The 27,444-nt window shown below is 41.8% G+C and overlaps 2 protein-coding genes across 3 annotated transcripts in view; one reads left to right on the top strand and one right to left on the bottom strand.

Annotated features, from left to right (window-relative positions):
- mrps22 (mitochondrial ribosomal protein S22) overlaps positions 1-15,707 on the top strand; it is a 47,155-nt gene extending 31,448 nt beyond the window's left edge. Inside the window, exons 4-8 of the mRNA XM_019345271.2 lie at positions 12,070-12,213; positions 14,134-14,217; positions 14,444-14,589; positions 14,706-14,814; positions 15,340-15,707. Of these exons, the coding sequence (XP_019200816.1) occupies positions 12,070-12,213; positions 14,134-14,217; positions 14,444-14,589; positions 14,706-14,814; positions 15,340-15,432 (576 nt within the window). The 3' untranslated portion in view covers positions 15,433-15,707. The remainder of the gene's footprint in view (positions 1-12,069; positions 12,214-14,133; positions 14,218-14,443; positions 14,590-14,705; positions 14,815-15,339) is intronic.
- On the bottom strand, positions 15,549-27,311 carry LOC100702225 (COPI coat complex subunit beta 2). Of its 2 annotated transcripts, none has more exons than XM_005461703.4 (23): positions 26,666-27,311; positions 26,448-26,539; positions 25,840-25,977; positions 25,586-25,672; positions 25,261-25,387; positions 24,811-24,959; positions 24,360-24,506; positions 22,757-22,856; positions 22,530-22,672; positions 22,155-22,354; positions 21,792-21,902; positions 21,130-21,218; positions 20,924-21,030; positions 20,675-20,818; positions 20,415-20,545; positions 20,020-20,227; positions 19,584-19,694; positions 18,995-19,209; positions 18,790-18,882; positions 18,341-18,521; positions 18,122-18,193; positions 16,770-17,741; positions 15,549-16,689 (listed from the first exon to the last, which is right to left on the bottom strand). In XM_005461703.4, exons 2-23 carry the CDS (start codon positions 26,448-26,450, stop codon positions 16,606-16,608), a joined length of 3,612 nt encoding a protein of 1,203 aa, XP_005461760.1. In that variant the 5' UTR covers positions 26,451-26,539; positions 26,666-27,311; the 3' UTR covers positions 15,549-16,605. The 2 variants fall into 2 exon arrangements, with proteins under 2 accessions (XP_005461760.1, XP_005461761.1); XM_005461704.4 differs by having other exon boundaries at positions 26,757-27,311.
- Between the last annotated feature and the right edge of the window lie 133 nt (positions 27,312-27,444).

Genomic DNA, 27,444 nt, shown 5'->3' with positions numbered 1-27,444 from the left:
GTCAGATATAAACCGAGTTTAGGTGTAGTTTATTTTCGTTGTGCTGACTTTTTACAATCGTACTGCGTGCTAGCTAGCGCGACGGGAGTTTATATACAGCTGTGTGCGCGCTAAGTTACTGACGTTGGACTTTATTTTATTCATAATGGTTAGTTCGTAGAGTTGCCGTACAAACGGAATCGTGCCACATTCAGAGAAAATATTACGATTTATTCTGTCGTTACGAAGCCTCCCCTGTCATTCTCTCGCCTGTTGAAACTTCAGTCATGAAACTGATCAATGATCGGCTTTTCTCTCTTGTTTGTTTATCGCGCTAAACAACAGCAGCACGTTTAAGCTTGATCAGCTGTTGTTAGAATTCATTGCTTTTAATTTCTAGTATCAGCTGATGTTTGCTGCAGCCACAGCTGTAAAAACGGCTGTTCCAAACCAGATATCCTTACTGAATCATCAGAGCTGAACAGGTGATGGAGAAACAGGTTTACCCTTAGGTGACATGAATGAGTTGAAGGGAAGTTATGAACTGTTTCTGAGACAAACACCAAGCTCATTTTTTGTGTAGCTGACAGCTGGTAACTGTGCAGGGGCGGATCTAGCAAAGCTTTTGCCAGGGGCCAGGTAGGGCATTAACAGAGAAAGGTGGACACAAAGATATACTTTTCTTTCTTACTCTCATACAGGGAGTGCAGAATTATTAGGCAAGTTGTATTTTTGAGGAATAATTTTATTATTGAACAACAACCATGTTCTCAATGAACCCAAAAAACTCATTAATATCAAAGCTGAAAGTTTTTGGAAGTAGTTTATAGTTTTAGCTATTTTAGGGGATATCTGTGTGTGCAGGTGACTATTACTGTGCATAATTATTAGGCAACTTAACAAAAAACAAATATATACCCATTTCAATTATTTATTTTTACCAGTGAAACCAATATAACATCTCCACATTCACAAATATACATTTCTGACATTCAAAAACAAAACAAAAACAAATCAGCGACCAATATAGCCACCTTTCTTTGCAAGGACACTCAAAAGCCTGCCATCCATGGATTCTGTCAGTGTTTTGATCTGTTCACCATCAACATTGCGTGCAGCAGCAACCACAGCCTCCCAGACACTGTTCAGAGAGGTGTACTGTTTCCCTCCTTGTAAATCTCACATTTGATGATGGACCACAGGTTCTCAATGGGGTTCAGATCAGGTGAACAAGGAGGCCATGTCATTAGTTTTTCTTCTTTTAAACCCTTTCTTGCCAGCCACGCTGTGGAGTACTTGGACGCGTGTGATGGAGCATTGTCCTGCATGAAAATCATGTTTTTCTTGAAGGATGCAGACTTCTTCCTGTACCACTGCTTGAAGAAGGTGTCTTCCAGAAACTTGCAGTAGGACTGGGAGTTGAGCTTGACGCCATCCTCAACCCGAAAAGGCCCACAAGCTCACCTTTGATGATACCAGCCCAAACCAGTACTCCACCTCCACCTTGCTGGCGTCTGAGTCGGACTGGAGCTCTCTGCCCTTTACCAATCCAGCCACGGGCCCATCCATCTGGCCCATCAAGACTCACTCTCATTTCATCAGTCCATAAAACCTTAGAAAAATCAGTCTTGAGATATTTCTTGGCCCAGTCTTGACGTTTCAGCTTGTGTGTCTTGTTCAGTGGTGGTCGTCTTTCAGCCTTTCTTACCTTGGCCATGTCTCTGAGTATTGCACACCTTGTGCTTTTGGGCACTCCAGTGATGTTGCAGCTCTGAAATATGGCCAAACTGGTGGCAAGTGGCATCTTGGCAGCTGCACGCTTGACTTTTCTCAGTTCATGGGCAGTTATTTTGCCCCTTGGTTTTTCCACACGCTTCTTGCGACCCTGTTGACTATTTGAATGAAACGCTTGATTGTTCGATGATCACGCTTCAGAAGCTTTGCAATTTTAAGACTGCTGCATGCCTCTGCAAGATATCTCACTATTTTGACTTTTCTGAGCCTGTCAAGTCCTTCTTTTGACCCATTTTGCCAAAGGAAAGGAAGTTGCCTAATAATTATGCACACCTGATATAGGGTGTTGATGTCATTAGACCATACCCCTTCTCATTACAGAGATGCACATCACCTAATATGCTTAATTGGTAGTAGGCTTTCGAGCCTATACAGCTTGGAGTAAGACAACATGCATGAAGGGATGATGTGGACAAAATACTCATTTGCCTAATAATTCTGCACTCCCTGTATAAAATATTTAGCTTTTATTAAATAGTTATCTGAATCTTACAACCAAAGTTTGTATAATAATACACAAGATTGGCTGTAGACCATTGTTCATCATTCAGAACACTGTGTAAAAATAACAAAAAACAAAAAGTGAATGCAAAAGTGCATAAATATTTATTTTACGTGTTTGATATGTGTGGCGGGGCGTGGTCTGCAGTGCCGCTGCAGGGGAGGTGGACCCACCTGAGGGGCATCTGCAATCACACCTCTCGGGCGTAGTCTGTGCTCTCTCGGCTGTTTTTTGGGTGTGTGTCGGGCTGTGAGTTGAAAAGCTACAGCTGGCTGGGAGGGTACACCAACCATGTGTGAAAAGTGGTCCATAACGTACTGGTTCAAAGTGTGTTCGTGCAAACATTGTCGGGGTCTGCCGTGGTACAGAGGGACTTCTGCTTATGAACCTGTGTGCACAGCGTCTGCAAATCGGGGCTGTACAAAGTGACCTCATCTTTACCCAAAACTGTAAGCTGTCATCTGTGAGGCGCGAGCGGTGTTTGTTTTTACCATAATTCATGGTGGAGAATGGCTGCTCTTCTGAGTTTTGCTGTCTGTAGCCGTATGAATGGAAAACTACACAGATTAGCAGCGGCATAGGCACACATAAAATTTCTTCTGAAATTTTCGCTTTCTAGTTATTATTATGTGTGCCTATGACAAGAGGCACACATATTACTATTCGTCGGATTTATTATTATTATTATTATTCTTCAGTTTCCGCCTGAAATTTTGCAGCGAAACTCGCCCCGCAGTTTTGAGACAAGCTTCATATATGTTACCTCATTTTGTGCGGCTGGATCAGGAATGGTGTGCTATGACTTTTGGTGTTTATAACTATTATAGTTTTTAAATATTAATATTTTAGTGAAAATTTTCCCGCGCTTCTCTGCCAAACAGTTTTGAAAATAGGGTTACATATGTTAGATCATTTTGTGCGGCTGGAGCTGGACTAGTATGGTATACACTTTTGGTGTTTATGACTTTTATAGTTTTTGAAATATTTAGATTTTAGTGCAAATTTAGGCCAATTTCCATAGAAACAGACTTTATTTGTGGTGGGTTGGCTCTCTCTAGTGGTATACCGGGAGTAGTACGGCTGAAAATCTGTATGCTTGTTACAAAACTCCATATCCCATAATTCATAGCACCCCTCTGCCGAGTTAAACAATGGCGGACACCACTTCGTTTTATATGTCTTTTATTCGTGTTTCTAGGTCACAAAATACACTTTTAAGATATTTTCAGGCGAGAATGTAGGTGTGTAAACTTCAAATATCTGCTCGTTTTATCAAGACATCCCATATTAGCGACAATTCTCTTAAGTGTTGCTGATAGCCGGCTAGCTAGCTAGCGCCGCTAGCTTAGCTAGCTAGCGCCCCTTCGTGAAAAACCACCCAGGCTTGGCTGACAGTGAGGTGGCTAAAATTTCTTTAATCGCCTGATCGCTCGGCAAGGGTCTGTGTCTTAGCTGGACTTATTTTTCGTTTATATGGGCCGATGATGCTGGTCGATGTGGAAAAAATAACTGAGTTGTTTGGTGGTGGAGCTACAACAGAGGGCAGCTATCCACCGGTGTGTGACAGAAAGGACATGCCGCGAACGAGACATACAAGGCGGTGAGGCTACCGCCGATCGTCCGGTGTTTGCTAACGCGGAGGTCAATCGTGGATCAAGGAAAGCGAAGGCAGGAGCGTGAGGTGAACTGAATTTCAGGTAAGAAGTTATGACCTGCACTCTATTTGGGTCAGATATAAACCGAGTTTAGGTGTAGTTTATTTAGCAACAGTTCTCTTACGTGTTGCTGATAGCCGGCTGGCTAGCTAGCTAGCGCCGCTAGCTTAGCTAGCTAGCGCGGCTAGCGACCCTTCGTGAAAAACCACCCAGGCTTGGCTGATAGTGAGGTGGCTAAAATTTGTTTAATCGCCCGATCGCTCGGCAAGGGTCTGTGTCTTAGCTGGACTTATTTTCGTTTATATGGGCCGATGATGCTGGTCGATGTGGAAAAAATAACTGAGTTGTTTGGTGGTGGAGCTACAACAGAGGGCAGCTATCCACCGGTGTGTGACAGAAAGGACATGCCGCCAACGAGACATATGAGGCCGGGCAGGCGATTGCTAACGCGGTGGTCAATCATGGATCAGGGAAAGCGAAGGCAGGAGCGTGAGGTGAACTGAATTTCAGGTAAGAAGTTATGAACTGCACTCTATTTGGGTCAGATATAAACAGAGTTTAGGTGTAGTTTATTTTCGTTGTGCTGACTTTTTACAATCGTACTGCGTGCTAGCTAGCGCGACGGGAGTTTATATACAGCTGTGTGCGCGCTAAGTTACTGACGTTGGACTTTATTTTATTCATAATGGTTAGTTCGTAGAGTTGCCGTACAAACGGAATCGTGCCACATTCAGAGAAAATATTACGATTTATTCTGTCGTTACGAAGCCTCCCCTGTCATTCTCTCGCCTGTTGAAACTTCAGTCATGAAACTGATCAATGATCGGCTTTTCTCTCTTGTTTGTTTATCGCGCTAAACAACAGCAGCACGTTTAAGCTTGATCAGCTGTTGTTAGAATTCATTTGCTTTTAATTTCTAGTATCAGCTGATGTTTGCTGCAGCCACAGCTGTAAAAACGGCTGTTCCAAACCAGATATCCTTACTGAATCATCAGAGCTGAACAGGTGATGGAGAAACAGGTTTACCCTTAGGTGACATGAATGAGTTGAAGGGAAGTTATGAACTGTTTCTGAGACAAACACCAAGCTCATTTTTTTGTGTAGCTGACAGCTGGTAACTGTGCAGGGGCGGATCTAGCAAAGCTTTTGCCAGGGGGCCAGGTAGGGCATTAACAGAGAAAGGTGGACACAAAGATATACTTTTCTTTCTTACTCTCATACAGGGAGTGCAGAATTATTAGGCAAGTTGTATTTTTGAGGAATAATTTTATTATTGAACAACAACCATGTTCTCAATGAACCCAAAAAACTCATTAATATCAAAGCTGAAAGTTTTTGGAAGTAGTTTTTAGTTTTAGCTATTTTAGGGGGATATCTGTGTGTGCAGGTGACTATTACTGTGCATAATTATTAGGCAACTTAACAAAAAACAAATATATACCCATTTCAATGATTTATTTTACCAGTGAAACCAATATAACATCTCCACATTCACAAATATACATTTCTGACATTCAAAAACAAAAACAAAACAAATCAGCGACCAATATAGCCACCTTTCTTTGCAAGGACACTCAAAAGCCTGCCATCCATGGATCCTGTCAGTGTTTTGATCTGTTCACCATCAACATTGCGTGCAGCAGCAACCACAGCCTCCCAGACACTGTTCAGAGAGGTGTACTGTTTTCCCTCCTTGTAAATCTCACATTTGATGATGGACCACAGGTTCTCAATGGGGTTCAGATCAGGTGAACAAGGAGGCCATGTCATTAGTTTTTCTTCTTTTATACCCTTTCTTGCCAGCCACGCTGTGGAGTACTTGGACGTGTGTGATGGAGCATTGTCCTGCATGAAAATCATGTTTTTCTTGAAGGATGCAGACTTCTTCCTGTACCACTGCTTGAAGAAGGTGTCTTCCAGAAACTGGCAGTAGGACTGGGAGTTGAGCTTGACTCCATCCTCAACCCGAAAAGGCCCCACAAGCTCATCTTTGATGATACCAGCCCAAACCAGTACTCCACCTCCACCTTGCTGGCGTCTGAGTGGGACTGGAGCTCTCTGCCCTTTACCAATCCAGCCACGGGTCCATCCATCTGGCCCATCAAGACTCACTCTCATTTCATCAGTCCATAAACCTTAGAAAATCAGTCTTGAGATATTTCTTGGCCCAGTCTTGACGTTTCAGCTTGTGTGTCTTGTTCAGTGGTGGTCGTCTTTCAGCCTTTCTTACCTTGGCCATGTCTCTGAGTATTGCACACCTTGTGCTTTTGGGCACTCCAGTGATGTTGCAGCTCTGAAATATGGCCAAACTGGTGGCAAGTGGCATCTTGGCAGCTGCACGCTTGACTTTTCTCAGTTCATGGGCAGTTATTTTGCGCCTTGGTTTTTCCACACGCTTCTTGCGACCCTGTTGACTATTTTGAATGAAACGCTCGATTGTTCGATGATCACGCTTCAGAAGCTTTGCAATTTTAAGACTGCTGCATCCCTCTGCAAGATATCTCACTATTTTTGACTTTTCTGAGCCTGTCAAGTCCTTCTTTTGACCCATTTTGCCAAAGGAAAGGAAGTTGCCTAATAATTATGCACACCTGATATAGGGTGTTGATGTCATTAGACCACACCCCTTCTCATTACAGAGATGCACATCACCTAATATGCTTAATTGGTAGTAGGCTTTCGAGCCTATACAGCTTGGAGTAAGACAACATGCATGAAGAGGATGATGTGGACAAAATACTCATTTGCCTAATAATTCTGCACTCCCTGTAAACAGCAAGCTCCTTTTTTTGTGTAGCTGACAGCTGGTAACTGTGCAGGGCCGGATCTAGCAAAGCTTTTGCCAGGGGGCCAGGTAGGCCATTAACAGAGAAAGGTGGACACAAAGATATACTTTTCTTTCTTACTCTCATATAAATATTTAGCTTTTATTAAATAGTTATCTGAATCTTACAACCAAAGTTTGTATAATAATACACAAGATTGGCTGTAGACCATTGCTCATCATTCAGAACACTGTGTAAAAATAACAAAAGACAAAAAGTGAATGCGAAAGTGCATAAATATTTATTTTACGTGTTTGATGTGTGTGGCGGGGCTTGGTCTGCAGTGCCGCTGCAGGGGAGGTGGACCCACCTGAGCGGCATCTGCAATCACGCCTCTCGGGCGTTGTCTGTGCTCTCTCGGCTGTTTTTTGGGTGTGTGTAAGTTGAAAAGCTACAACCGGTTGTGTGGGTACACCAACCATGTGTGAAAAGTGGTCCATAACGTAATGCTTCAAAGCGTGTTCATGCAAACATTGTCGGGTCTGCCGTGCTACAATGGGGACTTCTGCTCATGAACCTGTGTGCACAGCGTCTGCAAATCGGGGCTGTACAAAGCAACTTCATCTTTACACAAAACTGTAAGCTGTCATCTGTGAAGTGTGAGCGGTGTTTGTTTTTACCATAGTTCATGGTGGAGAATGGCTGCTCTTCTGAGTTTTGCCCTAAGCAGCCGTAAGAATGGCAAACTACACAGATTAGCAGCGGCATAGGCACACATAAAATTTCTTCAGAAATTTTCGCTTTCTAGTTATTATTTTCCTTTTTCCGCCTGAAATTTTGCAGTGTATCTCGACCCGCAGTTTTGAGACAAGCTTCATATATGTTACCTCATTTTGTGCGGCTGGATCTGGAATGGTGTGCTATGACTTTTGGTGTTTATGAATTTTATAGTTTTTTAAATATTAATATTTTAGTGAAAATTTTCCCGCGCTCCTCTGCCAAACAGCTTTGACAATAGGGTTACATATGTTACATCATTTTGTGCGGCTGAAGCTGGACTAGTATGGTCTGACTTTTGGTGTTTATAACTTTTATAGTTTTTGAAATATTTAGATTTTAGTGCAAATTTGGGCCAATTCATCTTTTGGCGCCAAATAAACAGACTTCATTTGTGGTGTGTTGGCTCTCTCTAGTGGTATGCCGGGAGTGGTACAGCCTGTCTACCCTTATTTGGATTACCGTAATGATGACAATTTCAACGGTGCGCACAGCGTCGCTGCTTTCAGGAGCCATTGGAATTTTTAAGGTTGCGCAAATCATTCAAAAGTTACGGTAATGCTTGGTGGAAAACTCAATATCCCACAATTCATAGCACGCCTCTACAGAGTGAACAATGGCGGCCACCACTTCGTTTTATATGTCTTTTATTCGTGTTTCTAGGTCACAAAATAAGCTTTTAAGATATTTTCAGGCGAGAATGTAGGTGTGTAAACTTCAAATATCTGCTTGTTTTATCAAGACATCCCATATTTAGCGACAGTGCTCTGACGACGTCGGTCCTGCCTGACAGCTAGCCGGCTACCTAGCTAGCTGCCGCACTTGGCTGCAAATGGATAGCGAGGGGACTCTCTCTCTCTCGCTAGCTAGCACGACGGGAGTTTATATACAGCTGTGTGCGCGCTAAGTTACTGACGTTGGACTTTATTTTATTCATAATGGTTAGTTCGTAGAGTTGCCGTACAAACGGAATCGTGCCACATTCACAGAAAATATTACGATTTATTCTGTCGTTACGAAGCCTCCCCTGTCATTCTCTGCCTGTTGCAACTTCAATCATGAAACTGATCAATGATCGGCTTTTCGCTCTTGTTTGTTTATCGCCTAAACAACAGCTGCACGTTTAAGCTTGATCAGCTGTTGTTAGAATTCATTTGCTTCTAATTTCTAGTATCAGCTGATGTCGATGTGGAAAAAATAACTGAGTTGTTTGGTGGTGGAGCTACAACAGAGGGCAGCTATCCACCGGTGTGTGACAGAAAGGACATGCCGCGAACGAGACATAAAAGGCGGTGAGGCTACCGCCGATCGACCGGTGTTTGCTAACGCGGAGGTCAATCGTGGATCAGGGAAAGCGAAGGCAGGAGCGTGAGGTGAACTGAATTTCAGGTAAGAAGTTATGACCTGCACTCTATTTGGGTCAGATATAAACCGAGTTTAGGTGTAGTTTATTTAGCAGCAGTTCTCTTATGTGTTGCTGATAGCCGGCTAGCTAGCTAGCGCCGCTAGCATAGTTAGCTAGCGCCGCTAGCAACCCTTGGTGAAAAAGCACCCAGGCTTGGCTTATATTGAGGCGGGTGAAACTCGTGTCAGCACCCGGTCGCTCTCTATTTGGGTCAGATATAAACCGAGTTTAGGTGTAGTTTATTTAGCAGCAGTTCTCTTATGTGTTGCTGATAGCCGGCTAGCTAGCTAGCGCCGCTAGCATAGTTAGCTCGCGCCGCTAGCAACCCTTCGTGAAAAAGCACCCAGGCTTGGCTTATATTGAGGCGGGTGAAACTCGTGTCAGCACCCGGTCGCTCTCTATTTGGGTCAGATATAAACCGAGTTTAGGTGTAATTTATTTTCGTTGACCTTTTACAATCGTAATGCCACGGGAGTTTATATACAGCTGTGTGCGCACTAAGTTACTGACGTTGGACTTTATTTTATTCATTAGGGTTAGTTCATAGAGTTGCCGTGCTGTACAAACGGAATCGTCCCACATTCAGAGAAAACATTATGATTTATTCTGTCGTTACGAAGCCTCCCCTGTCATTCTCTCGCGTGTTGAAACGTCAATCATGAAACTGATCAATGATCGGCTGTTCGCTCTTATTTATCGCGCTAAACAACAGCAGCACGTTTAAGCTTGATCAGCTGTTGTTAGAATTCTTTTGATTTTAATTTCTAGTATCAGCTGATGTTTGCTGGAGCATGAAGATGAAATCAGGAGATGTCCTTACTGAATCATCAGAGCTGAACTGGTGATGGAGAAACAGGTTTACACTTTAGGTGACATGAATGAGTTGAAGGGAAGTTATGAGTTGTTTCTGAGAGACAAAGACCAAGCTCCTTTTTTGTGTAGCTGACAGCTGGTAACTGTGCAGGGGCGGATCTAGCAAAGCTTTTAGGGGGGGGCATTAACAGAGAAAGGTGGACACAAAGATATACTTTTCTTTCTTACTCTCATATAAAATATTTAGCTTTTATTAAATAGTTATCTGAATCTCACAACCAAAGTTTGTATAATAATACACAGGATTGGCTGTAGACCAGGGGTGGGCAATTCCAGGCCCCGAGGGCCGGTGTCCCTGCAGGTTTTAGATGTGTCCTTGAACCAACACAGCTGATTTAAATGGCTAAATTAGCTCCTCAACATGTCCTGTTCTCCAAAGGCCTGATAACGAACTAATCATGTGATTCAGGTGTGTTGACCCAAGGTGAGATCTAAAACCTGCAGGACACCGGCCCTCGGGGCCTGGAATTGCCCACCCCTGCTGTAGACCATTGTTCATAATTCAGAACACTGTGTAAAAATAACAAAAAACAAAAAGTGAATGCATGTGTGAAAAGTGGTCTATAATGTAATGCTTCAAAGTGTGTTCATGCAAACATTGTCGGGTCTGCCGTGGTACAATGGGACTTCTGCTCATGAACCTGTGTGCACAGCGTCTGCAAATCGGCGCTGTACAAAGTAACTTCATCTTTACACAAAACTGTAAGCTGTCATCTGTGAAGCGTGAGCGGTGTTTGTTTTTACCATAGTTCATGGTGGAGAATGGCTGCTCTTCTGAGTTTTGCTCTCTGTAGCCGTATGAATGGCAAACTACAGTGATTAGCAGCGGCATAGGCACACATAAAATTTCTTCTGAAATTTTCGCTTTCTAGTTTGTTTTTATAAAGCTCTGACTTGTATTATGAGTCTGTGGTCTGGGAGAGAGTCCTGTAACTCTCTGTCTGCCAAATACAATATATAATGATCAATGCTGGGCAATTAATTATATAGTTACTCCTCAAAAAAGTAACTCAGTTTGGCAAACAAAGTTTTTTGCAGCTATTTTTTTAAATGCAGCCAAGGCATTTTTAAATAAACATTTCAAACTATTTACAGAACAATCAGCTGTTCTGCATCAAATTTGATGCCACACAAATTATTTGTGCCACTCCAAAAAATAATTTCTGTCCACTATGAGATAAAGGAGAACAACAGCCTGATACCTGCAGGCCTGCCAACAGGAGATGTATCACTCCTGTAACACCTGTAACATTCAGCAGCTGCCTCATTGTTCTGACACACACAACAAAACTATTGACTACGCTACACACTAACTACACACTAACTACACAAGATTTGCGCTAAACGCCTCAAATCTCTCACATCTCAAAGCACCGCCGTCACTCCTAAAACTTCCCCCCGTTTCTTAACAACTAGATGTCACGTTGCCATATCATTTTTTTGATTGGTCGACATGGTACTTTTTTGGACGAATAGGAAAGAGAGAGGGGGGTGGGGGTTTGTTTTTGCTCACAGGTGGAGAGTGCTTTCGATCGTTTTCCTTATAAAACGCCGTTTTTACTGCTTCTTCCCGCAGTAAATCTAAACAACGATAGTGTTCAGGAAGAAAACCAAACATTGCAGATATTTTTTATCATAACTCTGGTTTTACGTGGCCTATCAACACAATTTAAAAACTGGTATAAAGTCCACACTTTTTCCGTCAATTGTTCCGTCTGTCCTGCTCACATCTCCAATGGTTGTACACGTTGTCATTAACGTGGCTTCAATGCACATCAGCCACGTCGCTTTGCTAGCTAAAACACCAGTCTCGGCACATAAGGACGCTGTCATAGCCTGTCAACGACGTTGATTAGCTGCGTATATACGAATGTGAATCGCATTATTGGCTGGACTATGGGATAAGGTGGCATCATTCTCATCCCATACTGGAGCAGCCAGTCACTTACTGACTAACACTGCAAAACAGAATTGTTAAAGTATTAATTTTAATTTCAATTCAGGTTAGATTTTTTTTTTTTTTTGTGCGCAACGCAGATTTTCTGTGCGCAGAGACCGTGCCAGCAGTGCGCAATTGCGCACGTGCGCAGTTTAGAGGGAACATTGATCACGATTGCTTTTATTGATACCTGCTCTGTGCCAGACTGCCATATTTAAAATACAGACTTTTTATTATAGGGGTCCTGACTGACGTGAGCTTCCATAATATATATATCTGTATGCCCTTCATTGCCTAAAACTCACCGATTTGATATGGCTGTGGATTCAAGAATGTTACTAAAATATACCATATATATATTCTGTATGTCTTTTCAACAGGAAAGATTTATAGTTGTACGGGAACCTAATGGAACCCTTAGGAAGGCCACTTGGGAGGAGAGAGACCGACTTATCCAGGTCTACTTCCCTAAGGAGGGACGCAAGCTCACTGCACCACTTCTGTTCAAAGAGGAGAACCTCAAGGTAGAACCTAAGAATTCTCCCACCTCTCTTTCTTCTTCTTCTTCTTTTGAAATTGTATTCCATAAAATTCCTTCCATGCATCTTTTACAGAGCTCAGGTTTTATAAGTGGCACCAGCCTTCTGTAGACAAAGGCTTCATTTTGTGCCCATGAGGTTTTTCCTTTTACTTGTCATTGGTCGCAGTGAAAACATCATGCGCTGAAAGTGTTACACTAGAGTGTGTAGCTGGCCCACAGCAGATACTTGGACTTGAACTGCTGTAGTTAATACGCTTAATAATGGCTGCCTTCCATTTATGTCTGCCTGATCCAGCGTCGTTTTATTCTGCTTGCTGGGCTCATCGTCACAGCTTGCTGAACACTATTAGCCATTATTGTGATTTGTTGGATCTGTGATTTTTTTTTTATTTATTTATTTATTTATTTTTCGGTATGCAGCTCATGTTTGCACTGATATAAAATGAGTTGATGTAATCTACTCTACTTTTCAAAATTGTTTTTTTATTTACACATAGTCATCATTATCCTTGTTTAGATTGATGTTCTATTAACAGGGCTAACAAGGGAAAACTCTTATTTGGACCTAATTTTCCAACCTTTATGTATTTCAGAATACTACTGCTTGTATAGCATTACCATGGATACATTGTATCCATACATGGGCACCAAATTTTAGTTTATTATTTATTTTATTCTTTGTAGTTTATATTTGGAGATACAAATTAAACTTTTAATTACTAGAATAGTAAAATCAGTTCCTTTTGTAGTCCACCAGAGGGTGCTGTGGAGTTTTCCTAGCCAGGTCAGCTCTGATGATTGTCAGCATGCAGGAGGAACGTTCATTCAACAAATGGGCATCAGAGAAAGAAATGAGAAAAGCACCATCTGCATTTAAATCAAAAACATGTTTGTTTTTCTTTCTTTTGTAACAAGTCGGGGACAAAAATGTAGTGTGTAAGTGAAATACTCTGAGAATGTTACAAACGTGAGGAGTTGTCTCACACACCACCATCCTGAAATACTGCTGACTGATTACAGGACACCTCATGTTAAATCAGCTCAGCCAAAAAACAACTAACACTTGACCTACTTATCATGATTCAATTTGATTCAATTCAATTCAGTAAAACTTTATCGATCCCAAAGGTTGGCCCCGAAGGAAATGACAAACCTACCTCGTGAGTGACAAACCTACCTCACTGTTAACAGTGAGCTAAGAGAATAGGGTACATGCTGAAGACACTGGAATAAGATATGTGACACTGTCACAGTGTTTTATCACAGACACAGCCCTGTCTAGACTGTACAGAGGAGAGAACTGTAAGGCCGAGGAAAGTTGGAGTAGAACACAAAGGGTTACATTAACTTGCAGGCTGTGGATTCATATGTGATTAATATGGCTCATTTTCTCTCAGAGGAGCGTTGACTGCTGTCTCATATTCTAAATGTATGTAATGGTACAGCAGTCCACACATTTGCATTCAGTTGTTTGACTAGAATGTAATACAAACAGCTCAGTTTGACAGGTGGGTGCAGCATTTACGACAGGTTTTAATGACAATGTAGGTCCGCCTGTGTGCCTAACAATTAAAGTCATTCAACTGGAAGAGACTGAAAACCTTGTCAATATTTGTTTTAATTAATAAGATAAAGTTTATCACTGGAGGACATAATTTGCAGATAAATCACAGTATATGTTATTGCAAACTCAGCATATCACAAAATGTTTAAAATCACAATAAATTATCACGAGTGAAGTGTTGTGATAATATCATAATCTACACATTATTCTGTCCATAAAAAAACAGCTATTAACCACGAGTAACAAATGATCATCACCTCATGTTGTTCATTGTCACTGTGTGTGTGGAGGGTTTCCTCAGTACACTGTTACCCACTGATACCTCTTTCTCTTCATTAGTTGGTGTTTTCCCAGGACCGCCATGAGGATGTGTTGGACTTGTGCCTCGTCCAGTTTGAGCCAGACTCTTCAGAATACATCAAGGTAAAACAGTGAGCTTGTGGTATTTTGACCTGATCGTCGGCTGCACTGAGATCTGTAAACTGTACCTAGAGCTCGTTAAGCTGTGAAATTTTCTGCCCTTTTATATGTTCTCTGCTTTATTTGATATGAAGTGAAAAAAGGGGCATGCTGATTGTTGTGCTGATTATTTAGAAATGAGCTACTAAATCATCAAGGCCTGTATTCATTTAATGTGTTTTGTGTCTAGATACACACGGCCACATATGAGGACTTGGACAAACATGGCAAATATGATCTGCTGCGGTCCACCAGACACTTCGGAGGCATGGCCTGGTACTTAGTCAATACTCGTAGGGTGGATGGGCTCATAGTGGACATGCTAAAAAGAGAGCTGTGAGTTTTGTTTTTTTAAGCTTTTGCACTATTTTAGAATTGAGTTACATTGAGTACGCTGTACCTGCTGGCAAAATTCTGATCTTAGCCTTCAGTGTGTGTGCTGGTGTTTCCAGGCTCCATGATGCTGTAAGCCTCGTGTCTCTGTTTCACATGGTCCACCCCCACAGTGAGTCTGCCCGGGAAGCTGCCAGCCAACAGGCCACAGGCACCGACCTGCTTAAGGTAGTTGAACTGTGACAAACAGTATCTGCTGATTCGTAGCTCTGTCTGGCACTTGAGTTCATTTAAAGTCTGTTTAACGTATTGCTATTTGATCTAGTTTACATAAATGGTATTCCTGGATATTCGAGGTGAATCAGGAGTCAGTGTAGCTCTTAAGAGGTCAAATCTAGGCTGTTTCCTGCATTAGACGTTTGGGTTTTTCCTCTAACGTGGGAATAGAGGGACCAAGTCCAGGATATATCAGGACTTATTTGTTCTCACAGGCCTTCAGCCTTGAAGTAATGGGGAGAGACACTGAGAATGACAACCATTTAATGTGAGAGGTTAGCGGCGGGAGGTGTGGGTGTGTGTTTGTCTTCTACATTCAAGGCCTCTCATTTAGTCACGGTTGATTTCGAAACCCAATCTTAGCTGTGTTCACTACGTCCAGTAATAATACTATTAATACTGTGATTGCACTTTGACTGTATTTTAGTGTAATTGATCTCTGTTCTTTTTCCCTTTTGCTCATGTGTGCCCCTGCAGATCTATGCCCAGAGGGACTCCCAAAGGTCGGGGTACATCGAGCTGGCTCTGCAGGCCTATGAACAGACTGCTGTTGAGGGCTCTGCTTCATGATTGCTCCATACCTCAATAGAGAAATGCTATACAGAATGCCGGGAAATCCTGCCTCTCATGTATATTGTTGTTTTTGTGTTGGGCCAAGAGTAAAATATGGTTCTCCAAAGGAAACCTTTTCACATCACAACCAACAATTTGAAGAGTTGGCTGAAACGTCTTGTGAGATACTTTAAGATGTTTGTTTCTTACGTGGAGAAATTGTCTGTGTAGTTCTTTGAATCAAGCTTTGTGTCTCCTTATATCATGTACATAAAATAAATACAGCCTTTGTACTTGAGTGTCATGTTATTGGAGTTGTATGAGAGACTGTGGAAGCTCCTTTAGTTTACTCTCCAAGAAAACAGTCACAGTAGCATGCAGTTTTTATTTCAAACAAAGGAAGCAGAAAACCATTTTAAACACACTAGCAACAGCAACATACTGTATGTTTTTGATCATTTAATAAGCTTAAAAATAAAATTATGACTTTAATTATGAAGACAATGAGAAGAACCAAATGGGGGGTTTGCGTGACGTGGTGTATACATAAAGTGGAATGGCATGCAGAAGATTTAACTCGCATTGAAATAATTTGGAGTCGGATGCTTGTGACATGAGTAACAGGGAGAGGTATTGCGATTCTTTCCTATGAAAGCTATGTTTATGTCAGCAAGTAAAGCTGGAAGCACTTAGATTTGAGACACAGCAAACCCCAAAGTATTTATTTAAAGCTACTAACCATTTAAAATAAAATAATAAAGGCACGCTAGCAACAATGAAGAAATGCCTATTTGTCTGTCAGTACACTTTTGACTTTAATACACTGGATCTGCAGATAGTGTTAAAATACAGCCTGGTCTCATCAGAGTCGTGGCTGGAAACCAGCAAAACAGCTCTGTCCCACTGAGGCATGGACAGGCTTCCTAAGGTTTTCACGGTGTCTGGCATCATGCCTCGAGAGCAGATACTTTGGGATTTGTGGGCTGCAAGGTAGGCGGGTTGGGCTTATTCCATTGTGTTTGATTAGTCTGGGATCTGGGCAGTTGGGAGGCTGGTTTTTGTGGTGTTTGGATAAGGGTTTAGGCCAGACGTAAGAATGCAAATGCCGAATACTCACTTTAGTCTTAATTGTTTCGATTTATAAAACTCTTATTACTGAACAGAAAAAAATGGCTTGTGAAAGACTAGTTTCTATTCACCCAGGAAATCTTCATCTAGGTTGACATCTGTGGTGTCAATAACGTCCAGGTCAAAGTTGTCCAGATCATCCAGGGCCTACAGGTGAAAGACAAAACAATTCTGGATTTAACATTCAAAGCAATATTAGTGTAACAGTCTTATAAACCTTTGTTTACCTCATCATTCGCCTCGAGGTCCTCTGGCAGTACCTCAGGTCTTTCAGGACCTTCCTCTTTCTCTTCTGCTGCATTTCCTTCTGCATGAGCTACGGCGAGGGCTAAAACCTCTGGCTCAGCCTTGTGAATAACAGGAGGCTTTACTGGAAGTTCTCCAGTTTGTTTCTCTTGTTCTCGTTCCTGCGCCGGGACTCGCTTCAGTACTGGCACTGCATCTTCAAGCGAGTCTAGCAGAGGATCGAGGGTCAGCTCCGGTAAAATCTGGACAGCTGTGTTCAGCGCTGGAACATCTGCGGTTTCAAAAGAGATGAGCTCCTCCACTGCTGTGTGTGAAGGTGCTGTTTCTGCAACAAGTTCGCACGTAACAGGAGTCTCTTCTGTTTCTGCTGCTCCACCCATTGTACCTGGAACTTCTGAGGGGATCGTATCTTTTTCCAGATCTTGAATGATCATTTCCCCAGGTGCTATAGGCTCGGACATAACTTCATTATCGACCGTCAGACCAGCGCTAACCAGGACATCCTCAGCTGCTAATGCCTCATTTGGTGCTTCTTGTGTTGTTAGAGTGGTTTCTGTTTCAGAAGCACAGACAGCAGGTGGAGCTTCAGTTGCTGGAGATAATTCCAGGTCTTTCTTCACGCATGACCCGACATCTTCCACAGGACTGAGCCGTACCATCTCAGCCTCCTCATCAGGCATCCTGGTGATCTCCTCTACAGAGACTAGAGTGTCTGCTTTAGTGCCAACCTTCACTGCTTTAAACTCACATGATTCTGACACTGCTTGTTCTTCTGTAGCAACAATTGGAAAAGGGTCCGCTGCTCTCAGGACAGATTCTTCTTCACTTGCTGAAACAGGATCAGTCGACTCTTGTTTTAGTGAAGTGTCCTCCTCCACTACTGCAACTTCTGAATATGTACTTTCTGTTACTACTGGCACAATGGCGGCCTCACTAATGCTCTCCGCCCCTGGCTTTAAAGAAAACACAGAACAATCAAACTCAGAAAAGGAGTTGCAGTGTTTGCTCACGGTGGATGAAAGAGAACAGTGTCAAGTGTGAAAGGAGCTGAATCAGTGGTAAATTTGAATGGTTTTTTTTTTGCTTCCCGCAGTGAACCATTACAAAAATTTTTCATTGTTGTTATCATCCATTAGCTAATATTGTTGCCCTAGAGACACATATTAGGTTAGGATATTACACTGTAGTTAAGATACCATGGAAGGAAATTAAAAAAGACTGGTATGCTGCTGTGACATTTATAATGGCTCAGGCACTTATTCACACACAAGAGCAGCCTGTTCGACTGCACTGACTGAATGAGCATGTGTAGAGATGAAGACTGTGCTCTCACCTCTGAGTCCGTGATTTCTCCTTTAGATCTAAAACCTGCTGATTCCTCCAGAACACTGCGCTCTTCATTTGGCTAAAGAACCAAAAAAAGTGGGATCTCAGACTCAACTTTTGTTCAAAGTATGAACAGCTATAGTCCAACAAGCTTTGCAGCTAAATGCAAAAATTTTAGATGCTGATTTAACTTTGAAAATATAGTTCGACTGACTCTCGCACTGACCGTAATGAGAGAGTATTCTGCAGCAGGTCTGACCCCGACATGAGTCTCCTTCAGGTACTGCTCAGCCAGCAGGGCCTGCTGGAGGCCAGGGAACAGGTTGGTGTACTGGCTGGGGTCAGCCAGAGCATCTGCTGCCTTCTGGTTGACCTTGGAAAGACTCTCCTTCCACAGCTTCACCACCCTGAAGGAAGAGAAGCACACGCAGCGCCACAGTGATGCATAATATATTATAGAAATTCTCATTAATAAGAAACAACATTTTTCTAAAAACTCTGATTCAGACTAGTAATTATTTCAACAGCTGGGAGGAAAACAGGAACTTAATATAATTGCACATCAAGTAATACATGCAGAGGTTCTTCAGGACACAAACAGATAGGCTAATGTAAGCCCACAGGCAGAGTGTTACACTTGGACATATGTTAGGTATTCATTAGAAGCAGCATTACCTTGAGACATGGCTGGGCACATATGTTCTTGCCAGGAATGCAGCTTCTGGCAGTCGATCTGTTTTGATCAAAAGGTCCAGACATTTGTCCACTCTGAGCAAATACAAAAATCACAAGGATGGTGATGACAGAAAAAAAGAATAAAGTTTAAACACATAAGCCAGTTTAAACACCTCCTTTGTGCTCTTTACCCTGACACACTCACCTCCCCTGCAGGAAGTAGGTGAGGAAGGCCACGTTGGTCTTCCCATCGCTCTCTGCCCCCTCAGCCAGTTGGCCCACCATGTCAACGTTGCCCGAAGTGGTGGCCAGAAGCAATAATCCCCCATAATCCTGAGCTTGGTGGAGACACTCCTGAGCCAAGCTAAACTGGCACTTTGTAGTTGCAAGCTCTGCCAGCTGCTTCCATTTTTGTTCTGACTGACTCGGCCCCCGAGAGCAGAGGTGCCAAAGAGACAGGAGAGCGGATTATCTCAGGACGAAAGGCATGAACCTCGACAACAAAACCCTGTAAAGCGGTTACTAAATAAGGGACACCAGGTCTGTGACTCACACTGTCAGGCATGTATAGGAGAAATAACTGATTCTGTGCACATTATGTATCATATTACAGAGCTGCTGAATAAAAAACAAAACCAATAATCATTGACTTATTTATGTGAATATACACCACACAACTATTCCACTCTGTAGCTTTAGCTAACTTTAGCATTTTGCTCAGAGTAGCACAGTGTCTAAAGACATCCTTACACAGCTGCTAACATTTAGTAGTAGTAAAGTGTCCGAGGTCTCACCTCTGCTTTCAGGGCCAGTTGATAGGCTGTCTTGAGCTCTCCCAGCTGCAGAGCAAGTTCAAACTTATGCTCTGGGTCAGTGGACACAACGAGGGCCTGCTGCCTAAAGCCCTACACAGCACAAAATAACATTCTCATTAGTCTGTATTCTGTATATTATCCTCTCTCACTTGTTGTGATGGCCAGCAGTAGAGGCTAGATATATGAAGCAATATGAATGGGGGGAAAGTGACTGCGTGAGAAGCCAAAGCCCTTGCATGATAAATATGTTTTATAAGAAACACACAGAAATTCTGCCCAGAGGTATCACTCCATCTGGCTGCCTCATGTTCTGTAAATTATGCATTCGTCCAAGTCCTGAATTTTTACTCAGCTAAAGGAGCAAGAGAAGCACAAAGATGGATTTCCAAGGGTAAAAGCTGGCATGCAAACATACCTGTTTCTCCAAGAAGCGGGCTACACGGGTCTGCTGCTCCTTGGGAATTGTGGGTAGAACCTTGTCAGCAGTGCTGAAGTCCTTCCTCATGACAGCTGTCTGATATTCTAGCACAGAAAGCAGCAGCGAATAGCTGATAACGTTCAGCTCCTTGTCTCCGAGGTAGAGACGGTCATCCTTCGGGATGTAGCCAAGCAGATACATCGTCCTACACCAAAGAAAGACAGTCTGTAGTTTTGAATTTACTGGATAGCAAGTGGAAATAAAACATAAAATAAGACGCTAAATTGATTCATAGCCATACAACTGATTTTGCAGCATTACAGGAACATTTATGAATATGCCAAGGAAAAAGACACCAAAATGGATTTGCAGATACATATTTGTGAGTTTACCTGTCCATGTGAGCAATGGTGATTATCTCTCCTCCTACATAATAGCTGAGTCTGTTAACAGAGCTGGTGTAGATGAAGCAGTCTCCCACCCAAACCCCTGTCTTTACCACCTCTTGGACCTCCCCCAGCACCTGACCAGCAGGAAAAAGAGGACAGACAGAAAAGAGATTGAGAAATTATCTAAAAAGGTAACAGAATTCTTCTAAGACGTCCAATTTTTACTTAAATAGTCTAGACAATTGACCATGTAAGTCTCTGACCTCAAAGGCAGCCTCTATCCCATCTTCTGTCACCCCTTCTTTAGACTCCTGGGCTGTGGACACTCGCTCTGGTAGGTAGCGCAGCACGAAAAAAGACTCATCTGTAGCGATACAGACGAGCTCCCCAGAGTCAGACCACAAGACCTAAAGACACAATTAAAAAAAACAAAACAACTCCTATTAGAAAGCCACAGTAGTAAATTTAGTATCGACTTAAGCTGATAAAGTGCTCGTTGGATTATAGCTGACATGTTTAGGCTGGATCTCAATACGCCGGATCAATTCAGAGCTCTCCCAGTCGTAGAAGGCCAGGCCGCTGTTTGACCTCACTCCTAGTAGGCAGCCACCAAAGATGCCTGTAGGGATGCAGGATAGTAATACATAGGCACAGATACTCACACATATGCTCTCAAATATATATTCAAATTCAAACAAAAACATGACATGAAACTCACCTTCAGCTCCAAATTCAGGTTTGAATGTCTTCTTCTCTTTGAAGTTCTTAAATATTTTGACCACACTGTTGCCTTCTCTGACTGCATACCTATAACAATATGAATAATAATAATGTACCAGACCACAGGGGACTTACAGTAAGGCTAATCAGTCCTTTGACCATTTTCAGGAGTACATATTTTGGGTTTATGTTGACAGTTAGATGAGCAAGTTAAAATCCTGTTTTTAAAAAAATCACTCTGCATTTAATCATTAGTTATTATTAATCTCTGGCTCTTCTTCACAGCATGTTTTTGTCCTCTCTCTCCCTCTCTCTCTTTATCCCCAAACAGTCTCAGCAGATGGCTGCCGCTCCCTGATTGGCCTGGTTCTGCCAGAGGTTTCTTCCTGTTAAAAGGGAGTTTTTCCTTCCCATTGTCGCCAAGTGCTTTACTCGTTGGGAGTTGTGTCATTGCTGGAGTTTTTGCTGTATTACTGTAGGGCCTTACAATAAGAAAAGAGCCTTAAGGCTACTGCGATTTAGCAAATAAAACTAAATTGAACTGATTAGAAATTGGACGATGTGTAAAATGTAAAAAAGAGAGCATTGGTTTTCTTATCTAAGTCAGCACAAAGTATATTTTCTAAAATGCTGAGCCTTAATGTAAAGGTAAAGACTTACTGTGAAGAGTCGTGCGCCCAGATAAACTCCTGAGCAGAGCCAAAGCTCTTGTTCCTCAAAGCCATGGCAGTATAGATGATGTACTCCCCATCCCCACACACCACTACAAATCTGTCAGTGTGCAAAGATACAAATTACACACATGATTATCAAATTATACTTTAAGATTTTTACCCCAAAGACTCAGTGAGCATGCAGGCTGCCACTATCTTACCTGCACTGAAACGATCATAGGCAATTACACTATAGTTAAATCTAGTTCAAGTCTAATTTACACTTTAATAACGGTCATATTTTGGTTAGAGGAAAAAGAAACATTAGTCAGAACTTCATGCTGTTTCCACCCAAAGCCTGGAGCTTTACCTCCCATTAGGGCTGTGTTGGATTGTCTGGGGGTAAATCTCACAGCTTCCCAGGTCCTTCACACTCAGAGGGAGCCTCGCTCCATCCCTTATCTCAGTCTCTGTCAGTGCCTTTAGGTTGGCCTGCTGCACTTCAGAGTGACGAGCCCAGATAACCTTCCCGCTAGAGTCCATGGACATGACGGGCTCCACTCGACCAATCTGAAACAAAGAGGGAGTGGCTGAAGAAGGATTAACAATAATAAATGGAAAAAAGAGAGAACGGTGTATGAAGAAATGGAGGACAGAGATGTTACATCATCAGCTGAATCTTAACCACATCACTACTTAAAAAGTCCATTCAGAAAATCTGTGAGAAAACTACAAATATAACTACCTTGATGATGATGCTGCCTTCATCAAAGCCTATAGCCACACTGTTGGAGCTGGGCTGGCCACATATACACCACACCCGCTCCATGCCATAGTTGAGTGTGTTTTCCAGCCGGTAGGTGTTGGAGTGCCACACACGAACAGTGCCTATGGAAAGGACAAACAGGTCAAACCTTAAGCAAGATGCCGTGCCCATTTGGGAGCACAAAAATGTACGAATGTTTGACCCACCATCTTCAGCACCTGTGAGAATGATTGGCAGCTGAGGATGGAAGCTGACGCAGGTCACATTCTGAGCGTGACCCTCCAGAGTCTGAACACAAGTTTTGTTCTAGGGAGATAAAGCACACACCGTGTTTATTGTTCTTTTCACATGTGGTAAGATTTTTATATGAATGCACATGAACGTGTGTATGAACTGTCTATATTAACGCTGAATAACTGCTTAAGAACAATGACTTTCCATATAATGGCTTTATAGTTAAGAATATAGGGAGTATTATGGAAACTCCTTCCTATTTTTTACTTCTACTACAGATGCACCTCTTACTGTTGCTAAATTAAATGGGAACAGCAGAAATAGAAATGGTTACATAGATATGGTTTTGCTTTCCATTCATGATAACCATATGAGTTATTTAACTGTCCTGATTTAGCTGTATTTAGAATAAAAGGTATGTATCTTTAAGGCTTTTTACTTATTTTGCTTTTTTAGCATGTACAGTGTACATACATAGAAAAAAAATCAAATACAAAGGGCTCTAATGTCCAGAAAACAATGATAGCGCTTAATTGTGTCTAGTTTTTAGTGAATGAGAAACACCTTCAACATTGCCAACAAAACAAACACTTCATCAGGGCAAGGAAATTTCAGCTATGGGTACCAATGTTCACTACAGTTTCAGGTAGACCTTGAACTCTTTCAGTCACGTCTTCAGACTAAATTTGCAATCTGTGCTTCGCACCCTGATGCACACACACCTTAACTGAAAACAGCTTTGCCCAAATCTTGTAGATAGAAACCAAAGATGAAAGACTCCTCGAGTTGAAGCTGTCATTAACCTTGAGTCAGCACTACATGTTTTTCATATTTTTACATACTCTGGTAGATTGTGGATACTTTTATACAGTGCACCAACATCACTGCTGGCTCAGAGAGCTAACTTCAAATATGAAACTATCAAAAGACTTGATAGTGCTGATTATCTATTTTGGAGTGGCGATGAGAGTTTGGCCTTTTGTCCATCATTTTCCATGTTTGCTTTTATAGACTAAAGAGGAGTTACACTGATGCAGGAAGGATAACAGTGTTCCCATTTGAGTGACAGGTTGCTAGGTTACCTCAGTGAAATGAGTGTGATTATTGTGTTGACAATCAGACCATCCAAAAATGTCTGCATTACATTTTTTTGTTGACTGAAATTCTAATATCTTATTTATATATTAGCCCTAATTAGCAGGTACCTGTGTCTGTGTCATGCACTATGTGCAGTGTTTGGATACTCCTTGCAAACCAAGCTAACTACTGTTAGCGGATAAGTTAGACGTAACTTTTCATCTAAAAATAAAATAAAATACACATTGGTCAAACTGAAGGCTTGAAAATAACAGTGGGTAATGTCATAGTGAATATGTCCATCTTTTATATACAGGTTATGGTGGAAATATTTTCTTAATACTGTAGTGTGTTGTTATTGTATTTTTATTGTTTTTTGCGTACCTCTTTGCATGTTTTGTATAATAGTCTCACATGTCACATAATTATGGCAATAAACTGTTTTGATCCTAGGGTGCAGAAAGGAAGAAAAAAGCAGTCTAGTGTGTTTGTGATAACCTGATAATCCCAGATCTTGACCAGGCGATCATCAGCCCCTGATATGAGGTAGGGCTTGTCTCCTCCACTGTAGTAATCAATACAATTCACTCCCTTCTCATGACCCTCCAGAGTAAAGTTGGGAGCCTTGGAGCCCAGCTGCCACACCTACAGTACAACAATTGAGTTGTTTATCACTGAGCAACTGAATAATGTCAGCAAATTACTGCTCCTGTCTCACTTAAATTCTGTTGTTAGCAGTAGTGTTTCTCAAAATGAAGACCACCAATCCCGCTTTTCTTCCTCCTGTAGAGAAACTACACCTGTGTGTTCCTCCTTTTTGTCTCCTTTAACTTCATTTAAACTGAAAACCACTTTCATTTCTTCATGGCCTACAGCGGTCTTCCTTGCCTGCTCTTACAATTACTTTCCTGTATTCGCTAGGTGTGCTTGTGTGTGCGTGTGTGTATACCTTAATAGTCCTGTCCAGAGAGGCACTGGCAAACTGGTTGTTGTCTCTGGGGTTGATGACAATCTGCATGACATAGTGACTGTGTCCCTCAAACACCTGACTGCACAACCACTTTCTGTCCCAGTCCCACAGCTTGATCAACATGTCATCTAAAAACACGGAAACACGAGAAACGTAATTTCAATTCAATTTTATTTACACACCGTAGCACCACATCACAAAAAAAGCCAGACACGGAAAGGCCATCCAACTGCTGTGATCAGTTGGGGTGAGGGAAAAGGCAAGGAGAGCAGAGCATAGAGAGACAGTAAACAAGAAGCAGGAAAAAACATGATGATGATGATGATTTCTGATTACAGCTTGCAAAGTTTAAAAAGTTATATGCATGAGGTAACATTTTATATGAGAGCATTTGTGTTTATGTGAGTATGTGTGGTGGCAGTTTCCTACCACTGCTGGTGAGGATGTATGGCTGTGTGGGGTGGACAGCGATGCATCGGATGTAGTCAGAGTGAGCCTCAAACAAGTGAACTCTCTCCAGCGTGTTGTAGTTAAACACACGGACCTGCATGTCATCCTGCAGACAGGCAAAGAGATTTGAATTTCTCTGCCCATTAGAAACGGGTCATCTACCAAAGCCAACATTACACACAACAGACTCATTCTTTTTAACCTTAAAACTGTCACATTTGTATTGTTATTTGCACAAAAAACATACAGTAAAAGTAAAAGTAAAAGCTTTGAATCAGCAGTGCACATGAATTCAAATACTTACGGCTCCAGTGATGACCCAGTGTTTCCTGGCTACGAACTTGGCCACTCTTACAGGCAGTTCACACAGCTCGAATGTTTTCACTATCATCTACACACAGAAAAAAGCCCCATGCTGTCAGACTACATCACCATTAAAGACATCAAAAGCACAGACGAAGGAAGATGAAAAGATTGGTTATTTCATGTAACCACTCAACGAGCGATTAGGGGGGAGATCAAACGGCTTTGTACAAATGTGCAGAGACGGATAGTGACCTGTGTTTCATGGTTCCAGACCACCACGGTGCCGCTGTAGAGGCTGACCACCATCCACGGCTCAGTGGGATGCAGGTCCACACTCTTCACCCGGTCTGACCGAGCTGTCAGCTTCCGCTTGATGTCCAGTCTCAGAGGCTGTGGAAGAGTGAAAAGACAAAGAGATAATAACACCGTTAAATATGTTAAAGTAAGCTTTAATCCTCCAATTTTGTCAGTAATCAGCTTGTCTCAGCTGCTGTTTGATTTCAGTTTTTGGCTGCCTTGAGGGTGGGGTTGTGTCTGTTGATACTTCTCATACCAGATTTTATATGCATGCCTGCTCCATCACTACAGGTCCTTTCAAGTCTTTTCGTAACTCTGCTTATTTAGTATTACGAATGCATGTTCAAAATATCCAACAACCAAAAGACAAAAGTGTTTTTTTCAGCCTTTTCATTGTCTCATTTTGAGAGTTTAAGACATACAAAGTTATTCCAAGTTATTATGTCACAATTATTAGGTCGCTGACAAAAGTCCTTAAAAAAACTGCAAACGAAATAACTATAATTTTTTTTTCTTAAATAACCGAAGTCACATAAACAGTTTAGTTTTTCAGTTGCACCTACCATGACTGCACATCGGTGAGTCTCTGCGGTGCTGTCTACTGTAAATACGGGCCTCACTGCTGCCTGCCTGTGGAGCTCAGCGGAGCAAGTTTCTGTAAGAAAGTTCGAGGAGCTGCAAAAACCACCTCCGGTACAGATTTTCCAAAATAAGCCTGAACTCCCAAATTTCAACAGGGCTATAAAGCCAAATATAGAACCAAAAGGCTGAGTATAAACACCTGTCTTGTAGATTTTGCTAGTTTTAAAAGCGTTTGTGTAAATAAGTATTTCTTCAATAACAAGATGTTAGCTCTGCATGTTTACACTTACAGGAAAGCTAAGCTAGCAGTAGTTCAGTACATATAAATATGGCTTAGAAAATGCCATTTTATAACAGGTTTGCTCGTTTTCAGAGCTACACAATAGCTGTGAATCAACTATTAGGTATAGTAATTAATGCAACACTAAATATATAAAGGTAGATATTTCAACAAGTTACAGTGGGCTATACGGGATAGATTGTATCCTGTTTTACAGTATGTGTGCAGGTTTATATATAGGTGCTGCTTCCTGTTTTGGGGGGAGGAGCACCATTTCAAACACATTTCGTATTGCTCAGCAACAACATAAATCTTTTCTTGTGAAGACAAGAATTTCCGGCCTGTATATCTCAGCCGCCGCTGTGTGATTTACACAGCTTCATCCAACGTGGATTCTTCCGCATTTCTTGTAGAAGCAAAACACGGTGTCACTTGTAAACTTTTACCTCCGCATTTGGTGCTCAATAATTTCCAAGCAAATTATTATTTTCATGTTTTATTTACGTTTGTCTGACAGAAGAACAGAGTTTAATATGAACGTTATTTTCTGACGCATTCCTTTATTCATTCTGGCGTGTTTAATTAGTCTTTCTCCGTTTTGTATAGTTTAGACATCAGACATTATTACATACATTACTTACATATCAGAGAAACCTTTAATTATAAAAGTGAATTTTAATGTATAAAACATGCACTCT

Source organism: Oreochromis niloticus, linkage group LG14 (genome assembly GCF_001858045.2).
Source record: "Oreochromis niloticus isolate F11D_XX linkage group LG14, O_niloticus_UMD_NMBU, whole genome shotgun sequence".
NCBI lineage: Eukaryota > Metazoa > Chordata > Actinopteri > Cichliformes > Cichlidae > Oreochromis > Oreochromis niloticus.
The sequence above is the reverse complement of the archived record's forward strand: the minus strand, read 5'-3'. Positions and strand labels throughout refer to the sequence as shown.

Excerpts from the sequence above, each read along its gene's own strand:
- LOC100702225 (XM_005461703.4), bottom strand. Across the intron at positions 19,210-19,583 it reads AACTGGCCCTGAAAGCAGAG|TCAGAACAAAAATGGAAGCA; the intron begins GTGAGACCTCGG and ends GGGCCGAGTCAG. Across the intron at positions 18,522-18,789 it reads GTGCCCAGCCATGTCTCAAG|GGTGGTGAAGCTGTGGAAGG; the intron begins GTAATGCTGCTT and ends CTCTTCCTTCAG.